The 21,739-nt window shown below is 32.7% G+C and overlaps 2 protein-coding genes across 4 annotated transcripts in view; one reads left to right on the top strand and one right to left on the bottom strand.

Moving 5' to 3' along the window:
- Nucleotides 1-21,739, bottom strand: part of LOC124366452 (legumain-like) — a 107,428-nt gene that overhangs the window by 47,582 nt on the left and 38,107 nt on the right. Inside the window, exon 1 of one of the 3 annotated variants that reach the window (XM_046823017.1) lies at nt 15,123-15,285. The exons of the other annotated variants lie outside the window; for them this stretch is intronic. The gene's annotated coding sequence lies outside the window, so the exon portion shown is untranslated. Of the gene's footprint in view, nt 1-15,122; nt 15,286-21,739 lie in introns of those variants that run through there. 3 annotated transcript variants of the gene reach the window in all.
- On the top strand, nt 1,820-21,172 carry LOC124366450 (legumain-like). The gene is made up of 12 exons (XM_046823016.1): nt 1,820-1,950; nt 2,467-2,605; nt 9,283-9,380; nt 9,533-9,623; nt 10,198-10,280; nt 10,714-10,852; nt 11,527-11,596; nt 11,847-11,965; nt 17,420-17,617; nt 19,525-19,638; nt 19,732-19,905; nt 20,998-21,172. Exons 2-12 carry the CDS (start codon nt 2,468-2,470, stop codon nt 21,127-21,129), a joined length of 1,356 nt encoding a protein of 451 aa, XP_046678972.1. The 5' UTR covers nt 1,820-1,950; nt 2,467; the 3' UTR covers nt 21,130-21,172.

Raw genomic sequence — 21,739 nt, 5'->3', positions numbered from 1 at the left:
CAGAGTTAATGTATTCATCTACCACATTTGTATTGATGCTGAGCTATCCATCATTAGTGTATTGAATTGATAGGATTTTGGTTAAAATGAATGCCACCGTCAGTTCTCTTAAAAATTTAATTTAATTAATTGAAGTCATTAAAAATAGTATTTTATCAAATCTCTACAGATATGTTTCGTACACATCTTTTTAATTTTATTTTTTTTCTTCACGGTAAGATTTCATTGGCATTTCAAAAATAAAGTTACCCTAAAACACTCGATTATTTTAATTAATTATAATTGTTTTAACGCACAGGGAAGACATAACAAAAATTAATACATGTATAACATGTCTCTATAACCCTCACATCAGAAAGTAACTAGGAAAAATTATGATTGAGTTTTAGAGTTAGACGTACATAACATACGTACTAACTAATGACAAAAAATATGTGCATAGAGGAAAGCAATGTTTCGCCTTCTTTTCATCATTGTCTTTTATCTAAATTAGGAAAGATGCGTATAAGTTAATAGTTTCACATGTCTTTCTTATTGAGCAATTCAACAAATAGATTGACCCCTACTTTACAAGGAAATGTTCAAGTAACAATTAGGTATTGAGATGTACAGTTCCCTTTATAAACCATGAATAATAAGAAAACAATGTAACTGGATGTAAAGAAATAAAACTTTTTTTGTTTAAGATAAAAAAGAAAGAAATAGCTGCCTCATTTGTGAAAGAACCACGGTAAAACTGACGACGGCAGGGTATAAAATGTCAGGACTGGGAAGAAAACATAGTTTATTTTTGGTTAGACGCGGTTAGTTGTAAAGGAAAGTAAAGGTTATTTATCACACAAGTCGACTCAGTCTAAGATGTAGAATCAATTTATTCTATTGATATAGTAAATACTAGTAGGATTCCTGGTCATGCAGGTTATAATGGTATTGATCAAAAACTGATGAACTTGTAAAAATTACTTTCTTGGCTCTGAACCAGCCTGCAGTATTTGTTAGACAACTGCTCACTAAGTTATTCCATCATGACTCAGATACTAGCTCAGCATCGTTGGTGGAATTTCTCTGGACACACATTTGGTAAGGGGCTCATTAAAAACACCAATACGTTTTGTAAGAACTGATTCATGAAGCTGGCTAAACGTCTCTTAATATTGAAACGATCATTAATCGTGGCTAATAATTTTGCCTTGCTATCTTCTAACAAACCGGAACTGGCAAAGCACACTGGTCTTTGGAGGTAAATTAAAGGGGCGAAGCTCTAACGTGATTGGTTGAGGCTTAACTATCCAAAGACTTGTATAACAAAATATGTTATATAACAAACATAACAGGTAGATTTCTCAACTAGTTACAAAAAATCATTTGAAATGCAGAGAAAAAACATTCAGAATTATATTTTGTGTTGAAACATAAAGTTTCGTGCCTAAAACGAAGTTTATAACTCAATTCTATTTGTAAAATATATTAAATGTAAAAGTGCAAATTATTGAGATTTACTTTGAAAGCATAGGCAGATGTACAGAAGATACATTTTTAGATTTCTGAGTGATAAACGCTATTAACGCTCAGCCAAACAGAACATTTGTTACATAACAACGCTTATTTTGTTTTTTCCATTGTTTATACTACTGGATCTAAAAACAACTTAAAGTACTGACACTGGGCAAAATTATAGATATTGAAATTGAATTAACCTATTGTAGTGGCTTAGAAAATAAAGTACAATCAGTAAAGAAAATGTTATTCATTGTACTTTGTGATTTGTCACAAGGGTATAATACACAATAAAGAGGCCATTTTCAATCTCGACGCATGATTACCAACCAAACCTTGAGCAATTGTTAACGGTATCGTAAAGTGGCACTTGACTTGATAACTCGGTTATCTCGATACGCCAATATAATAATCGTGTTTTTGTAAGAATCACATCAGCAGAACAATAGAGAGGTAAGTTGCTGTGTTTTATTACGTTTTCACGCCACTTCAGTTATAAGTGTTATTTTCTTCTTGCACATAGCATTACTATGTGTATATTAGAAATTCAGAAAGCGATTTAAACGATTTTATACACATCAAATCATAAATTGGGAGTGCCAATGGCCGAGCAGTCTAAGGCGTTGGACTTTGAGATCAAATCATGTCTGTGACAGTCGCAATTTTTATTAGTACCATCGACCTTGTACTGTATCGACTCTCACCCTTATTCTGATTGAAAAGATCCTCGCACAGGCCTGAGGATTGGCAGAGAAGGCTTAGAGGGGGAAAGCTACTTCTTAAAAAAGTGAAAAAGCGTATAAATATATTCACTGAAATATAATTTGTATAGAGTATCTTTTTAGGTGGATATATAACAAATGCATGACGAAACATGTAATATAATTTGTAAAATGTTTATTGTAGCTTAATATCGAGTGGTTAGTGTTAGACCAATTAACTAACCAAAAGGTTCTTATTATCTGTTAGAATGTGGCGAGCTATACTACTGGTTTCTGTGGCCCTACCAGCAGCCTTGTCCAGCCTTGTGGACGTGGACAAGGACAAAGGCCAGGTCTGGGCCGTGCTTGTGGCTGGCTCTAACACCTACGGCAACTACAGGCATCAGGTAACAATGGCGAACGTAACAGTTGTTACAATAGTACTTTATGTCAGTGCTTTGCTTAAAGTGTGCTACTGGTAACTGTGGATTTGAAAGGTTTGGATGACAACTTTGCGTGGCAGTTCATCAAAGAGCTTTTGTTTTTTAATGTCCTGTGGTTTTTTACACCTGAAGAAGGAGGTGTAATTCAACCCCCGAAACGCAGTTGCAATCTTTGTAACATACAACGATGGCAAAGTATGTCAGTGCCTTTAAATTTGTAGTAATTAAAAGGGATATATTTCATTCTTTATCGTTGTACGAAAAGGTATGATAATATTAAGGTACCCTACTTTATCACGTTGCTTGAATAATTCTTGAGCTTGCGATCACGAACTTTAAAACACATATATTTCACTTATTTTGCAGTAAGACTTGATCAAATTTGAGTTCAAGCAGGCGGACAGTAAGCAGCTGAAGCCAAATCGCTCGCTCCGTGTTTACTGTTATCGCTTCTCTATTAAAGTATTTTACCCGTAACCATCTGTGATATTTGTTATTCAGAAGGGTACAGTAGCATTAGGAAGTGATTGTGCCATTGATCTGCTGTCTGTAACCGCCAGTGTTATAAATGCGAAAGTGAGGTTATGTGTGCTGGTGTTGTGAAGCAATATTAAGTAAGGTAGTACACAACAAACACTGGATATTCAAAGTTAGTACAAGGCAAGCTAACTAGTACAAACATAGATAATAATTAGAGGATAAAACTCACCGAAAAACTCACTAATGTTAGGATAAAAACTAATGTCCTTCATAAATCAGTGCAGTCCATGTCAAAAAAATGTTTCTCCTGAAATTAGTGTAATGCATGATATGAAATAAGAGATTAGTGCACTGAGGAAAGAAAATGAGGATCTTGGATTAAAAATCATAACCTAAAATCTGACCTATGGGACCTAAAAGAGAGATATGAGCACTTTAAAATGTATTCGATAAAATAAATTACAAGTATCCGGAGTACCGGAAACACCGAATGAAGACGCAATAGACACACAGAAAGACGTTGTTAAGACTCTTGGCGTAAAAACCGATTTAATGTAGCACATTACGCCCGTCCTTTAATAAGAGTTGACTAACTTCTATATTTTCCTCAATCTTTAAAATGTTCACACTAAAATGGTAAAGATATGTGGACAGCAATATTCCATAGAATCAGGACCATAAGAGGCAAATTAATAAATACCGTATTCCATACTAAAATTTCTACACCAGCGACCACCTTTCCCCAGAAAACAAGCAATTTATAGCAACACTTTAAGACGAAATGCAGTGAAGTGGTTTCAGGTTTGCATCGACCATATGCAAAACTTCTTTTTCAGAAAGAATAAATGGGACATATGCGACATATGCCAGGACACAGACATCTAGAAATAAAAATAAACTAATAGGTGTGCCTATCACTTCTTTAATACAAGTGATGTTTTTTATTTATCATGTTAAAAATAAATCAGAAAGCAATTTTAATTTTATTTAAGTAGGCTTTTAGTATAGAGTTGTCAATAATAATATAAATGTGAGCTGAAAATTCACCTAAGTAACACAAAGCCTTTAGTTATTTTTTCTCCTATTTTTTCAATAATATCGATGCCAATCTTATCTATGTAAATATAGGAAGTCTGAGAAATACTATTGTCAGAAATGAGTTGTATACAAGAATCGTTTTATTGTACTTAGTGAAATTTCGATTGAGACTGAAGAGCTAAATCTATATAAAAGTCTAGGTTATACTCGTATAATTTTAGAATCCTGCTACGACGATTACAGGGCTGTGACCTTATGCCATATAGAATGCAATATGGGTGACTGTATACAGGTGTATAAAGTAAATATAAATATGGTAAGTTCTTACAAATATGCTAATCCTTGACATTAAAGGCTTTAAATTATATTTTTAACCAATAGATAATTTTAGTTTAACGGTCTTTTGGAAAATTGTTTTATAAATGAATGACCAAATATCTTGTTTAAACTCTGTAACAATAATTAACGTCCTTGAAGACTGTACAAGTACTCGGAATCAACTTAGTTAAATTGATAGTCGTGGTAAAACACCTACAGAAATTGCAGACGATTTACAGACATATATCGACCATATATTTATTAAAGGTAGAAATATAAAATGTTTTAAAACAACAATTTGCATATAGATGTGACAGTCCACTGTGTTTTGGGTTTTCAATAAAAATAAAACTGCCCGGAAAATCGAATCAATCAATATAAACTATACAATGAAAATAGCTTAGAATATAACTTAATTACGGAAAAGCTTCAAAACATTAATATGTTTGCTACAAATACTTGGTTCTGAATTCTTGCTATTATGTTTTAACCAAATAATAACTGGCGTAGTAAAAGGTAGTCAACACTTTATTACCAAATATTCAAAAATTATAAAATGTAAGAAAATTAACATGGAAACAATCAAGTTATTATAAAAATTATTAAAACTCTATTCAGAGCTTACTGAAAACAATTACACTCCGTTCTATATAAACATAAAAAATGTAATTGACACCGAAAAAAGTTGTATTATTCCAGGAAACTGAGTGTCGTAAATGGGATCCTCAACAACAATGGAAAATTATAAACAACTTGACCGGAAGAAATGTCAAAATAAGCGTAACCTGATAACCTTAGATAGCGGTTGCGTGATATCTGAAATCGACAGTACAGGAGATACAATAAGCAAGTAAAACTCAATAGGAGGCATCGGAATGGCCTTAAACTGGTTTAAACACTGTTTAACAACTATATCTCAACAGTTAAAAATTGAAAGTCTCTTTTTTCACCTCTGCTCGTAAATTAAAACGTCGATCGATGTTGAGTTTTATCAGTAAGCCTGTCTTTAGTTGTATTAACAGGTTACTTAACCAAACCGTTTCTGGTAATATAAATGTATTTACAGATGACATTCTAATACTTGATGCGTAAAAAGAACTATAAACCGTTTGAAAAAAAACACCAAAATATCCGTAATGCATCAATGGTGCTTTAAAAATGACAAGCGAATAAATTACACCGAAACTAAATATATACATTTTCCATATGAAAACCCACTTACTCGTATACATCACTCGCAGGATCGTACCCAGACCGCTATTTGTGATAGCAATATATAGAAAGAGTTATCCATTATAAGTATTTAGTAATCACTGCTGAGAAAACATATTCATGAACTGAGTCGTAAAATTAGATCTACAGTAAGAAATTTTTAACAGAAGATTTTGTGACGCATTTCTTGTCGCAAAAACCTTTACTTTTTACTAGTCCAATCGAGACTCCAGTACGTGGTGTACGGTATTTGTTGGTGGAAGGGGGGCGAGGTGCTTACCAAGTTAAAATTGATAAACTTACAATTTATAAAAATCACATTGTTCGTATAATGCTGTATAAAAATCTGCGAGTTAGCTCGGGTTCTTGGCCACTTTCTGTGTACATTATGAGAACACACTATATCTAATCACGAGCTCCATTCTTCAAAGTACGTGAGATACGAGTGGGTATGCGTACAGCTCTACGAGAGCTTACTACACCATGCACGACTTTTCAAATTTCAAATTTACTAAACACGTGCGTATATTTTGGTATTTACATAGTATAGGCTTAATTTCACTTTCTCAACTATAAGATGTTTCGTTTTACTATCTAGGTAGAAATAAATTCGTAATTTTATAACATATTCTTGCTTCCTATGTGTTAATTTTATATAATTGTATTAAAATTGATAGCTGTAGGATTAGTATTTAGTTATTAAGTTTTTATTTACCGGAACGAACGTTTATATTTAATTTAACAGAAATTATTGTCATGAGATTAACGTTTTATGCCTCCAAATCATTCAGTGATTGTCTTCAAAACATTTTGTAGCCTAGTAATAAAACAGTTTGGAATCCATTTATGATGCTTAAATAATTACTCAAGTTCAGAGAACTGCAATGGTGTTGAACATATTTTACCAATTTTCTTAAGGTAACTGATTCAGTGCTATATACATGACTTGGAAATTGTAGCCCGAGTAAATATTTTTGTTGAAAAGACTAGTAAAGTTACTATAAACACGCAACAGGCATGTTACTAGCCCATGTGTTGTATAGCCCATGTCACACTCATTTAGTAAAGAGGGCTAATACAGTTGAACTAATACATTCAACTCCAGATTATAGATAACTCATATTACTTTTTTTTGGGGGGGGGGGATAAATAATCTGGTTGGTTGCTGTACAATTGTAACTACAAAAAAATCCATTTGCACTAGAAAATTATCTCCAGGAGAAGAATGACCGATTTTACAAATTTTTACTAATAAATAAAGTAATAAAGTAGCAATAAACACTCAATTTCATAAGACGGATATCCTTTGTAACTATTTTTGTACAGTAGTAATAAAGTTATAATAAACATTATAAAAAGGTTGTTATTTCAACTTAAGTATTGTTAAGTTAGTATGTAATGCAAGATTTGTATTCATGAGTAATTCTACCTATGGCTTAAATTAGAGCAATGAATTATGAATTCTTATGTAACGCATCTTCAAAGGGTTCATGTCGTAGTCTGATTTTGTGCCGTGTGTATGTAGACCTACAAACTTTTAAAACGATTTTATGAAATGTGTGTGTGAGATTGTATCTACAAAATCTAAGCATTTCAGTGGATCATATTTTAATATGTAGTCTAATAATGTAATTACTTCCAAAATATGTCACTTTTGGCAACATCTCTCGCTTGTTTTAGATTTTGACGGACGTAAGAATACCTAAAATAACTGTCAATATTTTAAAAAGAACTAAATGCTAAATAAGATTTTTTTCAGGTGGACGATTGCCACGCTTATCAGATCCTCCATCGCAATGGTGTACTGGACTCTAGCATTATATGTAGTGATAATGCACGATAATAACTGCCAATATATTCAACAAGAACTAAATGCTAAATAAAATTTTTTCAGGCGGACGTTTGCCACGCTTATCAGATCCTCCATCGCAATGGTGTACTGGACTCTAACATTGTAATGATAATGCACGATAATAACTGTCAATATTTTCAACAAGAACTAAATGTTAAATAATATTTTTTCAGGCGGACGTTTGCCACGCTTATCAGATCCTCCACCGCAATGGTGTACTGGACTCTAACATTGTAATGATAATGCACGATAATAACTGTCAATATTTTCAACAAGAACTAAATGCTAAATAATATTTTTTCAGGCGGACGTTTACCACGCTTATCAGATCCTCCACCGCAATGGTGTACTGGACTCTAGCATTATATGTAATGATAATGCACGATAATAACTGTCAATATTTTTAACAAGAACTAAATGTTAAATAATATTATTTCAGGCGGACGTTTACCACGCTTATCAGATCCTCCACCGCAATGGTGTACTGGACTCTAACATTGTAATGATAATGCACGATAATAACTGTCAATATTTTCAACAAGAACTAAATGTTCAATAATATTATTTCAGGCGGACGTTTACCACGCTTATCAGATCCTCCACCGCAATGGTGTACTGGACTCTAACATTGTAATGATAATGCACGATAATAACTGTCAATATTTTAACAAGAACTAAATGTTCAATAATATTATTTCAGGCGGACGTTTACCACGCTTATCAGATCCTCCACCGCAATGGTGTACTGGACTCTAACATTGTAATGATAATGCACGATAATAACTGTCAATATTTTAACAAGAACTAAATGTTCAATAATATTACTTTCAGGCGGACGTTTACCACGCTTATCAGATCCTCCACCGCAATGGTGTACTGGACTCTAACATTGTAATGATAATGCACGATAATAACTGTCAATATTTTTACAAGAACTAAATGTTCAATAATATTATTTCAGGCGGACGTTTACCACGCTTATCAGATCCTCCACCGCAATGGTGTACTGGACTCTAACATTGTAATGATAATGCACGATAATAACTGTCAATATTTTAACAAGAACTAAATGTTCAATAATATTATTTCAGGCGGACGTTTACCACGCTTATCAGATCCTCCACCGCAATGGTGTACTGGACTCTAACATTGTAATGATAATGCACGATAATAACTGTCAATATTTTTACAAGAACTAAATGTTCAATAATATTATTTCAGGCGGACGTTTACCACGCTTATCAGATCCTCCACCGCAATGGTGTACTGGACTCTAACATTGTAATGATAATGCACGATAATAACTGTCAATATTTTAACAAGAACTAAATGTTCAATAATATTATTTCAGGCGGACGTTTACCACGCTTATCAGATCCTCCACCGCAATGGTGTACTGGACTCTAACATTGTAATGATAATGCACGATAATAACTGTCAATATTTTTACAAGAACTAAATGTTCAATAATATTATTTCAGGCGGACGTTTACCACGCTTATCAGATCCTCCACCGCAATGGTGTACTGGACTCTAACATTGTAATGATAATGCACGATAATAACTGTCAATATTTTTACAAGAACTAAATGTTCAATAATATTATTTCAGGCGGACGTTTACCACGCTTATCAGATCCTCCACCGCAATGGTGTACTGGACTCTAACATTGTAATGATAATGCACGATAATAACTGTCAATATTTTTACAAGAACTAAATGTTCAATAATATTATTTCAGGCGGACGTTTGCCACGCTTATCAGATCCTCCACCGCAATGGTGTACCAGATTCTAACATTATAGTGATGATGTACGACGATATTGCTAACAACCCAAGGTAAGTAGAAGTAGTAAGTAGCAATACAGTAAGTAGTTTCATACTTCCATATGAAATTAGTTCCACTGGGTACAGGATACCATACCCAGGTTGTGGTATATTATAAATCAATCTGTTTTGGTTAAAAATTAATATGAACACCTATCTTGCAGTAATCCAAAGAAGGGGAAAATCTTCAACAAGCCCGGTGGACCTAACGTTTATGGACCGAAAGCAGTGAACAAAGACTACGTTGGTGACGATGTAAGATACTGTGTTTCATTAAATAATAAAATTTAAAACGAAACATAATTTAAAATATATTCATTTGCTTTTAAAGATAAATAATTTACACAGCACTAGGCGGTTTTAAAATTGAATAATTCATACCAGTTAAAACTGCAATATAATTATGATTTATATAAATATAACAAACATTATATCCGTAAACTTTAATATCGTGTTATTCAGATCATTCATTCAATTATATTAGGTCTAGTATAATTGAATGAATCAATGACTCCACAATGATTGGAAAATCTGTCACTGTATTACGTGTGATGAATCAGTCAATGTCTGTTAGTTGATGAAACTTTATCGTTTAAAAAGTATATATGTTACGACTTATAACGTAAACTTAAAACGTAAAAACGTAATATATATTTAGTTAACCAGACGTGAATTAGTTAAGATTCATATATCAGAATTTTGCTCACATATAAAAATAATACTAATACCTTAAGTTTGTTAGTTACATTTTTAGTAACGAATTGAACAATTATAGATTTATATTAAACAGTTTATGCACATGATATTAATTATATAAACTAATTGGCAGGTGACTCCAGAGAACTTCGTCCATGTGCTGACAGGAAATCATGAAGCAGTGAGAGGGGTTGGTTCTGGGAAAGTTTTAAAGAGGTAATACCAACTTCATTCGTATTTGCTGCCATTTTTAGGTTTTTATAATAATGATTTTTTATTAGTAAAAGGGGAGCAATATTTTGTAAAGTTGTACAGCGTGTATAAAACATCCCTAAAGTTCTGTAGTCTAGTTTGTGGATTTAATTGTTATAGTGTGCCCTTGACGTTGTAGCAAGGGAATAAAGATATAAGGGGAAGGACTGTAATGAGTGTACAGTTATTATGGATATATATATTAATCACTACTCTAAAAATCTAGTTGTTTCCTGACAAAGTTTTCTACTAAAAAGTTTTAACTAGTTCCATATCCAATGCCTATTAAAACATAGCAGAAATTTGTATTCTTAGAAACACTTATTGTTTTAGGTATTTATTTTTTATATCTATATTGTTTTGATAACTTTATGAAGTATCCTGAAAACTGTTCCAGCGGTCCAAATGATCACGTGTTCGTCAACTTCGTAGATCACGGGGCTCCTGGCCTGATAGGTTTCCCCAATGACGTCATGCATGCCGATGACTTAATCCGTGCTCTCAAGACCATGCATAAAAAAAAGATGTACAAAAAGGTGAGCTTACCACTGCTCCAATGAAGTTCATTACACGTGTACCTTTTTTGAAAATCTTGACAATTTTTACAGATTTTGAGTCCTTTTATACTTATAGTTTCGTAATGACGGATAATGGATAGCGTATGATTTGAAAAAATATCCGTAAATAAATTAGGGGATTGTAAAAAAATACGATCCCTAAATTCAAGATAAGACTTAATATACCACAAGTTCACGTTATATTAACAATACGCTTTGGTGTAAATGTAACACTTTTTAATGAATATATGAAATATAATGGTGAAAAATGGTCTCTGTAAGTTTAATTATCGTTCACACGAGTTACTCAACTTATTTAATAAGGAGAAGGTACAATCACTTACAATTTGATGTAAAAATGTACTTATAAGTGTTCAGTTGAAATATGAAAAAAATAAGAAATACTCCAAGTTTCAGACGAATACAAATTAGATAAGTTTCAGCTATAATAATCTTTTCTCCCTAAAAGAATTCCAACAATAATTTATTGAGAATATTGTTACTTTTTATTTAACTTATTGTTTATTACATCTACAAACTCTTGCATCAGCTGTAGAAATATTTGTGCAAAACACACTCATCGATTGATACATGTCAAGTTGTTAGTTTATTTGAAATGTATTTAAATGTTAGATGTGTTTATATTTTTGCAGTTGGTGTTCTACATGGAAGCATGTGAATCTGGATCAATGTTTGACAAAATACTGCCGAAAAATATTGAAAGTAAGTCATGTGAATGTCAAATGTATTTATAAAAGTTATCGATCTCAAATATCTCAGATATAAGTTACTGTTGTTTATTTGCACTATTATTACGTATTATATTCAAAATGGTATCACTGCACTCGTAGAGATATTTCAACTTGAAATTATATAAATGTTTTCAGTTTCAAACATTTAGAATCAGTATGCATAATATATCTAAATTGTTCTGCATTTACAAATAAGCTAATAAGTTAATGGGTTTTCTCAGTATTTGCTACCACTGCTGCCAACCCAACAGAGAGCTCATATGCCTGCTATTGGTCAGACGAGGTTCAGGCCTACCTGGGAGACGAATATAGTGTCTCTTGGATGGAAGATACTGATGCTGTAAGTAACATAAATGTCTTTGTTTTGAAAATTTAATTATTTCAAAAGATAACAGAATTGTCGACATTTAACATCGTAATATTTTATAAATATAGAATACGACATTTCAGCATTGCAATTTATCATCTTCATCAGGTATCAAAAAAATTAAATACAAGCAAATGCAAATGCAAAAAATACTATTGGCTGAGCGCTAGCGAAGCCTATTACTTGTTGGAAGTGGAAAAATTAATTTATGCCCGTCTGTCTTTTCGTTTTCAACATATTGTGCTTAATTTATTTGATACATGATGAAACTTATAAATTGCAATACTGAAATATCGTGTTCAATATCAGCAAGATATAACGAAGTTAAAAGTCAAAAATTCTGTTACCATTTAAAATTATTCATTTTCCATAAGAAAGACGTGTTCTCTGGTCTTTTTGGACAATATTTTTAATTGATATCCATTATTTCGGTGAGTTATTCACCACATATTTCCTAGATATTTTGTACATGCTTAACTTTAACGTTGTTGACACTTGAAGAAGTGGATGGATTTCAGTCTTCGAAACGTAGTGTACTATGTGTGTAGCACATACGGTTCCAAATACAAACTGATGTAAAACATGGGTAGACGCACGTTAGACATCGGCTCGGTGTGGGAAGTTGGCGCTCATCCTAACTCAGACATGTTCCGTGTGGAACGTACGCTCTAGCGAGAAAAGGGATACAGCACTCCTTATTATCCTTATATCAAAAGTTTATATCCTGAGATAAATATATTTGTCTACGCGTGTATCGAAATGAAACACATCATATAGAGATATATTTAAACAATTTACGGCCTCACATACATGTATTATTTACTTATTAACAGAAATGTATATTTTGAGCAGTTTCAGATGGAACATTGTTACCCACTATGCTCTATTATAATTATTATGTACGGTTAGGTTGTATCAAGATCCTTACTACGCCACGACTCCTATCATGGCAAACGCTTATCGTTTTGTTATCGTCTGTTCTGCGGTTACTTCTGTGGCTATAACTGTCTGTTTTCAATTATAATAATCATAATTCCATTATATTGAACTATGTGTTCTTTTGAAAAGTGCTAATATTTATTTCGCGGTCTCCCAGCCAGTTTGTGGTCCCCCATCTAATACAGTACCGATGACTCCATCCCACCCTCAGGTGCTCGGTATCCGTCTAACATTCACGGAGAGACTTTATTTTCATTACACATTAAAGGTAAAAGAGTTATTTATAACATTATATTACCGGATGAAGGTACATATTGCGGCTGCTATTATTCCTCTTACTAAAATTTTCAATAACACAGAAGATAAGAAAAAACAAATTTGATTACATAGATCATTTCTCTAGTCTCCGGAAAGGAATACCTGCAAGTGAATAGCAATCACCTATTTCCTTATAAAAACATTATTTGAATCCATACGAGAACTCCACCATGTATCCTTCTTATCCAGTTACGTTACTACCCTCTGCTCTAGGCATGAAATAAGTGTGACCTGAGTGAAAAAATATAAAAGTACAATTGAATTGTTTTGATATTTTATCTAATGTACGTAATGATTTCTTTTCATTCAACGACTTATATGTGTATTTTTTCGTATTTTAAACCAAATCCATCAAATTACAGAAAGCAAATTTTATATTAAGAGAAGTACATTTCGGATAAATATAATCATGACTGTTTACTTAAGAACCAACTTATGATAATGATAGTTAAAGTATAGTTTAATTATAATTAAAACTTATCCCTAATAATTAATGGCATATTACGAAGTGTAATTCTCAAGCAATAATAGAAGCAAAACAAAATATATATATATATATATATATATATATATATATATATATATAAAGTTAATGTAAATAAAAGTCGTTTGACAGGTATTTGGTCTTCCGATCATATGTTAGTTTGCTTATTTAAACGCATATGTGACAGATACGGCCAAATACAAAATAATTGAATCGGAAAAAGTAAGCGCTCTGTGGTGTAATGGTAGCACATTCACCGGCAAGTGAGAGATCCGGGTTCGACTCCCGGCGGAGCAAGTACTTTTTGTGATTCAATGTTTATTGAAATTAAATAAGGCTATTGCCATTTATACAATTTAATGTAAATAAAAATCGTTTGACAGGTATTTGGTCTTCCGATCATATGTTAGTTTGCTTATTTAAACGCATATGCGACAGATACGGCCAAATACAAAATAATTGAATCGGAAAAAGTAAGCGCTCTGTGTGGTGTAATGGTAGCACATTCACCCGGCAAGTGAGAGATCCGGGCTCGACTCCCGGCGGAGCAAGTACTTTTTGTGATTCAATGTTTATTGAAATTTTATATATATATATATATATATATATATATATATATATATATATATATATGTGTATTATGTATTCCAATTCTGAGAGGAATTATTGGTTACACCTTACTGCACCAAGAATTTTACTACGCCAATATATAAAAATTATGTGAGGAAATACGAACATATACTGAATACTAATTATTTACTGGACAAAAGAAGGCATTGCAAAATTTATAATGCTGATTACAATTCTGTATCTTGAGTTTGAGTTTTTTTCTCTCTTTGGACAAGAAGCTTATTAATTGCACTTAGTCATGTAAGAACCTTTGCGCTGCTTCCGGAGTGATAGAATATTCAGGATGGGTAAGGTTAGGGAGTAGGGGCTGCCTCCTATCAAGATCCATGAGGAAGAATTAGGGCATTAATCTCAAAGTCATGTCCCCTCGGAAGAAGGTGAGGCCAGCTCTGAACCAGCCTCTTCAGTCAAAGCAGGCAGGGGTGGCACACTCTTGTTGAGGGTAGCAAGAACCTCTGAGGTCAGGTAACAAACCCCATCAACTCCAACAGTCATCTCCCACAGTATACTAGACCTATCGAATTGCCCCGAACCCCAAAATCTTGGCATATGCGATTAGTGATGTGCCACTCCTGGACATCCATAAGGTTGCTAGATTGAAGTAACACATCGGTTTTTTTCTGTGCCCAGTGGTAGGTTCAACTGGAAGCTATAAACCAGCCAGAAGTAATCCCTGTTGGGTTTTGAGTTGTAGTTACCGTACTGAAATTTAAGTTTACGATTTGAAGATACAATTTGAGGAGGAATTGTGTGACTTACCCAACACGAGCAGTGTAGTGATGAAGCCTAAATCCGACCTAAGCGCGACTAACTCAAAATAAAGACTGAACCACTTAACACTGTTTTAGCAAAGACATTCTACTCTCCTAGAGCTAGAGCTAGAGCCTTCCTTCCTAGGTCCTACACTTGTAAGCATCTACTGGTCTTGACAAATGTTCTGCCTTACCAGTGACACCGGTAACCAACTGCGCCGGATTTGGTCACCGCCGGTGGTCTGCCAATATCCCGGATGTTGGTTTTAATTTAGAACATCTGCTACACCAAGTGATATGTTTTTCTAAAAATAAATCCTATATTTCCGGGTTTTTTAACCCTAAAAATATATACGGTCAGTTCACCCTTCCGGTGAGTCTACCTTTTTAATTAACTCAAGAACTAGCAAGGAGAAATAGTCATCCGGATTTCTAGACAATTCTTTTAGAGTCTGGGCATTACACAGCTGAATGTTAAAAAAAACTAGGCTTTCTAAAATTTGTTTTAAAGATAAAAAAATTCTGCACTTCATATACAGATTCTACTCCATCATATAGACGGAGTAGAAAGGTATTTCCGAACTACCATACATGATGTCCTAGTGAGAACAGTAACAAACAAAAATAAACAGTAAAAATTCATTGGCACGCCCGTTGCCCTTCAATTTGCTATTCAAACGAAATTCTAGATTACATTTAAATCCAGATACGTTATTACTTTTTGTTGTTAGGGTAACTTATTAATAACTTTTGTATGATTGATATATTCTGTTTTTAATGTCGATGTAGGTGTCATTGTCACCTCCTCATCTCTGTGACGTCATACATCAGACTCCAAAGTGATCTTTACCATGTTCAATACTTGTGCAAAGGTAGATAGAGTTTGTTGCAAAAGTTCAACCCTTCACGACAACTGTTTCAAAAGCTATCTTATGTCCATACTGCCATAAACGCAAAGAAGGAAATCGTATTCTGTAGCAGTTAGTGATATGTCGGTACCTATGATAACTTTGTGGTACAGTTTTATTAAAATTCTTATAGCTTTTATAGGAATTCATGTTTGTACGAAACAATGTGGAAAGTAATTTCAAAAAATACACCATGTAATTTTACAACCGATTTATGTAAATACGATGTTTTTAGTTAGAAAACTTTTATATATTTGTCTGAATCTAGTTTTTTTTTACGATTGTTCTATTTCACTTGATTAGATTAGGATTAAGTGGTGCGAAATTCTCAAGGTGGTTCTTGAACCATTGGTCGCAACTGTTACTAATAAATGAAACTAATACATATATTCTTTATAAGTTTTAAAATTACTCTTAATTGTTTTATGTGATGCCAAAGATTTGTTTGGTGAATCTTTATCTTATTTGTTATGAAAATTATGTAACTTTGCAACTATTCAAGTACCTATGTACCTTTAAATCCTAATACTATCATAAATGCGAAAGTGTGTATGTTCGTTTTGCTTACTCACGTCAACTATTCAACCAATTGTACTGGAATTTTACATGGACATTCTTAGGTTAACTCTGATGTATATAGTTATATTATTATTTTGAAAACCCATCCGCGTTACACCCTTTTGATCTCAAAAGTATGGAAAACCCCCATAGTCGTCCCTAAATATGAGTTAAAAAAGCCTGTTAAATGCACTCAACTATTCTACGTAAACATTGTTTTGTGACAGAACAAACAAATTTTTAATTACATTAACCACTTTTTTTCAATTTGTTAACATTTGTATTGTGAAAGCACACAAAAAGCTTAAAAGTACCAAAACTTCATATTACAATTTTTTCTGGAATCAATCCTCAATACAAATGTTATCATACATCATATAATAACATTTTAGAGGACATCCATACAAAGTACGCAGTGCTTGTTCAGCAGTGTAATGCAGATATCAAAGTAAAAATTACTATGTAATTTTAACTTTAAATTTAAACACTGGTATTGAAAATTGTCATTACATGTTTTTATTCACTTAATGTTTCCATAACTTTTGGTTTATCGTAAACGGATATACAGCATTCAATTTTCGGAGTTTTTAAGGTATACTTTTGCCTTAAAACTTCCAATCAACAAACCTTCTGTAAAAGTATATTTCAGCCAGTTTTTTTTGTATTTCAGGTGTAACCATATTCAGATAAAATATATCATGACAACAAATCAAACGAACCCTGTTTTTGGCTCAGGTAGAAACAATGGATTTAGATGACTCCAGACATTTATCGCATATGGATTTCTAAAATGATATGTTTTATTTATGGAGGGCATACGCAAATGCTTTGTTTACAGGCGGAAAAGCACAAAAGGTTTTCGAGTGAAACTCTCCTGAAGCAGTACAAGAATGTAGTAAAGAGAGTTAAGGAGAGCCATCCCAGTATGTACGGAGAGAAAACTATTGACAAGGATCACGTACAGGACTTTCTCGGCAAGAGCAAACAAAAGGTCACCTTTTACAGCGAATCACCGTCCCAACTGGAGTCATTTACGGTACGTATGGTATTTTGATAATATTGGTTACATTTTCATTATCTTAACAAACAAAAGGTCACCTTTGCAGCGAGTCACCGTCCCAACTTGAGTCATTTACGGTATGTATGGTATTTTGATGATATTGGTCACATTTTCATTATCTTAACAAACAAAATGTCACCTTTTACAGCGAGTCACCGTCTCAACTTGAGTCATTTACTGTACGTATGATATTTTGATAATATTGTTTACATTTTCATTATCTTAACAAACAACAGGTCACCTTTTACAGCAAGTCACCGTCCCAACTTGAGTCATTTACGGTATGTATGGTATTTTGATGATATTGGTTACATTTTCATTATCTTAACAAACAAAAGGGAGATTACTTGATAATGTAAAATATTAGGTTAAAAGACTATTAAAAAAGATTATTTTTGTACTACACTTGTGAGTTTATAAAATAAGCTGTTAAGTGTGTATGTTCCTCATGAGGTAAATACAATATTTCACTTATTTATCTTATCTTATACTGTATTCCTAATTATTGTCATAATTGTCATATTGTAATAATGGACATTAATCGCAATATTACTTTATCCTTTTAACAACGATAAGGAATTTTAAGGTTATATGTTTATTTTTATGTACACAACTAGTGTAACAATTATACTGAATATTGTGGATTTCAATCGCTTATTTTGTATTGTGATACATTTTAAAAGCACCCAATGTTTTTGTATACTGGTATTCTTTTGGAAATAAAGTTGTTGGGATCAAACCGCTTTAATGAATTGTATTAAAAAATACAAGTAACAGGAAGTGAAAAAACTATGAATGGTTTACTACCACAGCTGTTGATAAGTCTATAGTATTCAAAACTCATAAGCAATGTAAAGCAAGACCAAGAAAAATACCTACTATGCACTTTTGACACCATCACATTTATTAACGAAATTGTAAATAAAGAATTTTGACTTTGACTTTGAGGTGAAGGCTGTCCTTATAGGATCCAAATAATAATACAACAACTTTTAAATTTCTTTTATTTCAAATGCTGTACGACACCTTTTAAGGTAAAAATAATTAACTATTTTATAAATTAATCTTTGGAAACATTTAGTATCCCCAAAAATTACAGAAATATAGTGTCTGCCCCTTGCATAAAGTATCTATATCCACCATTGTATTACAGTTAGGACGAAAGTCTATACTACTAGCAATTATTTTTACCAGCAAAAACTAATAAAATACAATTGTTGAATAAAAATATCTCCAATATCCAGTCATGGTTTAAAAATAATAGAATTACTTTACAACAGCTATTATAAGCTTACGTAATTGTATTTTTTTTTGCCAGAGACAATAGTACTAAAAATCCCTTAGTTGTTCAGCTAATACAAACAAACTCATTGTTTCGAAAAAGAGGAGTTTGGGGAGTTTGAAAAATACATAAAACTTCAACAAATTTGTTCACTAATACTTTCAGTATTTTACTACTCCTATTCTGCTAATGCTAACAGCATTTCAAAATGTAATGAACAGTACATCCAAAACCTTAAATATATGCTACCAGTTACTCGTCAATTTGGGTCAAACTGCTCATGATTCTCTTACATAAATGGTCCAAAGATTAGGCTGCACTTGAGAGAATGAGTCCCAAATTTTATAATCACGTTTTCTTTAAATTCCAAAACGTACTAATGTAAAGTATTAGTTGCAGCTTTGTGGTATAATAACTGTGCCGGCACTGAAAAGATCTGTAAGTCTGAAGGCACTGAAAATAATCCTCTCATAAGAATTAACTGTTTGGTAAGGCTTTACATGAAACTTTCAAAACTCGAATCGTCATAAAAAATACAATTTCCCCTTCTATGAAAACGACTACATAAAATGCAATTATTTATACTTGCACGATATTTTAGGACGCTGTGCCGAGTAGAGATGTGCCCCTTCATGTATTAACCAAGAAGATTGCGCTTGCAGAGACAGCTGAAGAGAAGGAGAAATTGCAGAAGGAAAAAGAAGACCTCGTCAAGGTACGAAATTTGCAATTGAAATTTGAATGACTTTTTAATGCCTTCTTGAAGTGAATGTTCGTGTTTTAAATTCTAAATGGAGAATTCTTTCAGGGAAGAAAAGAAATTGACCAATTACTCTCAAGAATCTTATCTCACGTAACAAATTTGGATATAGAAGAAATCCAGAATATAGAGACTACCCGCCAAGACATCAGTCTGGAGATGATGCCGTGCTACAAAACTCTCGTTAAGGCCTTCAGCGAGAAGTGTATCAACATTCCCAAGGTAAGTAATAAAATAGACACGATTAAAAATGTTTGGATAAAGAGAGTTTTATGGACATTTTACATTTCCAATTTAATTAGGATTTAAATCCAACAAAACAATATAAATATTTTACATTATTATATGAAATGAAATGGACTTTAAAATATAACTTATAAATGTTTTTATATAACTTCATATCAGCATCATCGAGCTGATATTAATCATAAGGAAATTGTAAAATCATTTGTTATATAGAACGTTAATCTTTATAATATTAGCAATGTGCTAATATTTTATTTCCTGTAATAATTATTATGTCATAAACTGGCTAGGAGAAACAAAACTATTTTTATAATGGAAAATAATAGGGTACGTAATATGTATATCATGATATGTATAGCGCCTAGTAATCTTACAAAATACAGTTCTCAGTATCTTCAAAGTAATGCTCTTTTCCTTCCAGCACTGCTCCTACGTGCATTCTCAGTTTCAGAGGGTTAGAACAGTTATAGGAATGGCCATGAAAATAAAACCTAAATACTGGGGAAATTACTATTGAAACGAGGTTAACACACAACAACAACTGGGGGCAACCTACTTTATTCAGCAGAAAAACTGGTTTAGTTGATAGAATTCGTCATCTAAAACAACCGATCCTATAATACAGAGTTCAGACTGTAATGGTAAAGGAAGCAGACAAAAAATATTTTTCGACACGAAACCATGTAAACAAACATTATCCATGGCAGAAGCCATGTGAACAAAAGTTTAACGTAAAGAATGACTTATTTCACCTGGTGAAGTTAGTGCCTTAATATGAAACATTATTAGGATTCGTAATCAAGGATGAGGTACAAGAAGCCCTCTCTAACACCTGGCCTGGTGAAAACTCAACAAAAGCCATACACATTTAAAAATATTTTACTTATTATACTTTTTTATATTTGCAATGCTCGGAAGTGTCCAAATACGAGTTCTTGTAAACTACAAAGAAACAATACTCGTACGTTAATCATATTGCCAGTGAAACCTGTGTGTTTCATAATGGACATTATTTAGCGTAAAATACAGTTAAAAGTATTTACTTTAATTATACTATCGTTTTTTCAGAACCAGTATACATTCTCACATCTGTACAAACTTGCCAACATGTGCGCTCTACAATACTCTTCCACAGATATCCTTGAAGCGTTCTCGGCCGAATGTGGGAGTCTACACCAGGAGATGGTCAATGTTAACTAGATATCACCGTGATATTCAATAAAATAGTTGTACGCTAAACAAACACTGAATGCTTTTTTTATCGACACACATATGAGTATAATTTTCTATTGATCTTGTTAGAATAATCAAATATTGATTCAAGAGATATTGATATTGATTTATTAGATATATTTATAATCAAAAGTTTTTTTTACAAGACACTTGAAAAAGAACGATATTATGAGTAGAATGGCTAGAACTTGATTCAAAATTCTCTATATAAATATGCTGATTGATTTACATGCTGGAGTAAATGTTTTATTATAGATGAGCATTAGTTAACCCCATCTTTCTCGGTGTGTGAACATTTCATGAAGTACATTTGTCCGCATGACAGTTGCAGAAGGAACTAATCTATAGACCTTAACATTTTATTGACGTTCCATTTCTATATAAGTAACATCAAGTTCCATGATGGTGGATGTGGCCTCCAATCGGTTTACAATAAACGGCTTTTTATTTAAAAACTGTGAAATCCATTTTTAATTTTGTTTAGTGAGTCCCTGAAATTGAAATCGTGGTCTCTAGGTTAGAGAGCAGCGACCTTACCTCTGCACTACCGTACCTTACCTCTGCACTACCGTACCTT

The sequence above is a fragment of the Homalodisca vitripennis genome, chromosome 7, assembly GCF_021130785.1.
Source record: "Homalodisca vitripennis isolate AUS2020 chromosome 7, UT_GWSS_2.1, whole genome shotgun sequence".
Classification (NCBI taxonomy): domain Eukaryota; kingdom Metazoa; phylum Arthropoda; class Insecta; order Hemiptera; family Cicadellidae; genus Homalodisca; species Homalodisca vitripennis.
Note: the sequence above shows the minus strand (reverse complement) of the source record. Positions and strands in the feature narration are given on the sequence as shown.

Excerpts from the sequence above, each read along its gene's own strand:
- LOC124366450 (XM_046823016.1), top strand. The coding sequence starts at position 2,468 with ATGTGGCGAGCTATACTACTGGTTTCTGTGGCCCTACCAGCAGCCTTG. Across the intron at positions 9,624-10,197 it reads AAGACTACGTTGGTGACGAT|GTGACTCCAGAGAACTTCGT; the intron begins GTAAGATACTGT and ends ACTAATTGGCAG. Across the intron at positions 11,966-17,419 it reads GGATGGAAGATACTGATGCT|GCGGAAAAGCACAAAAGGTT; the intron begins GTAAGTAACATA and ends CTTTGTTTACAG.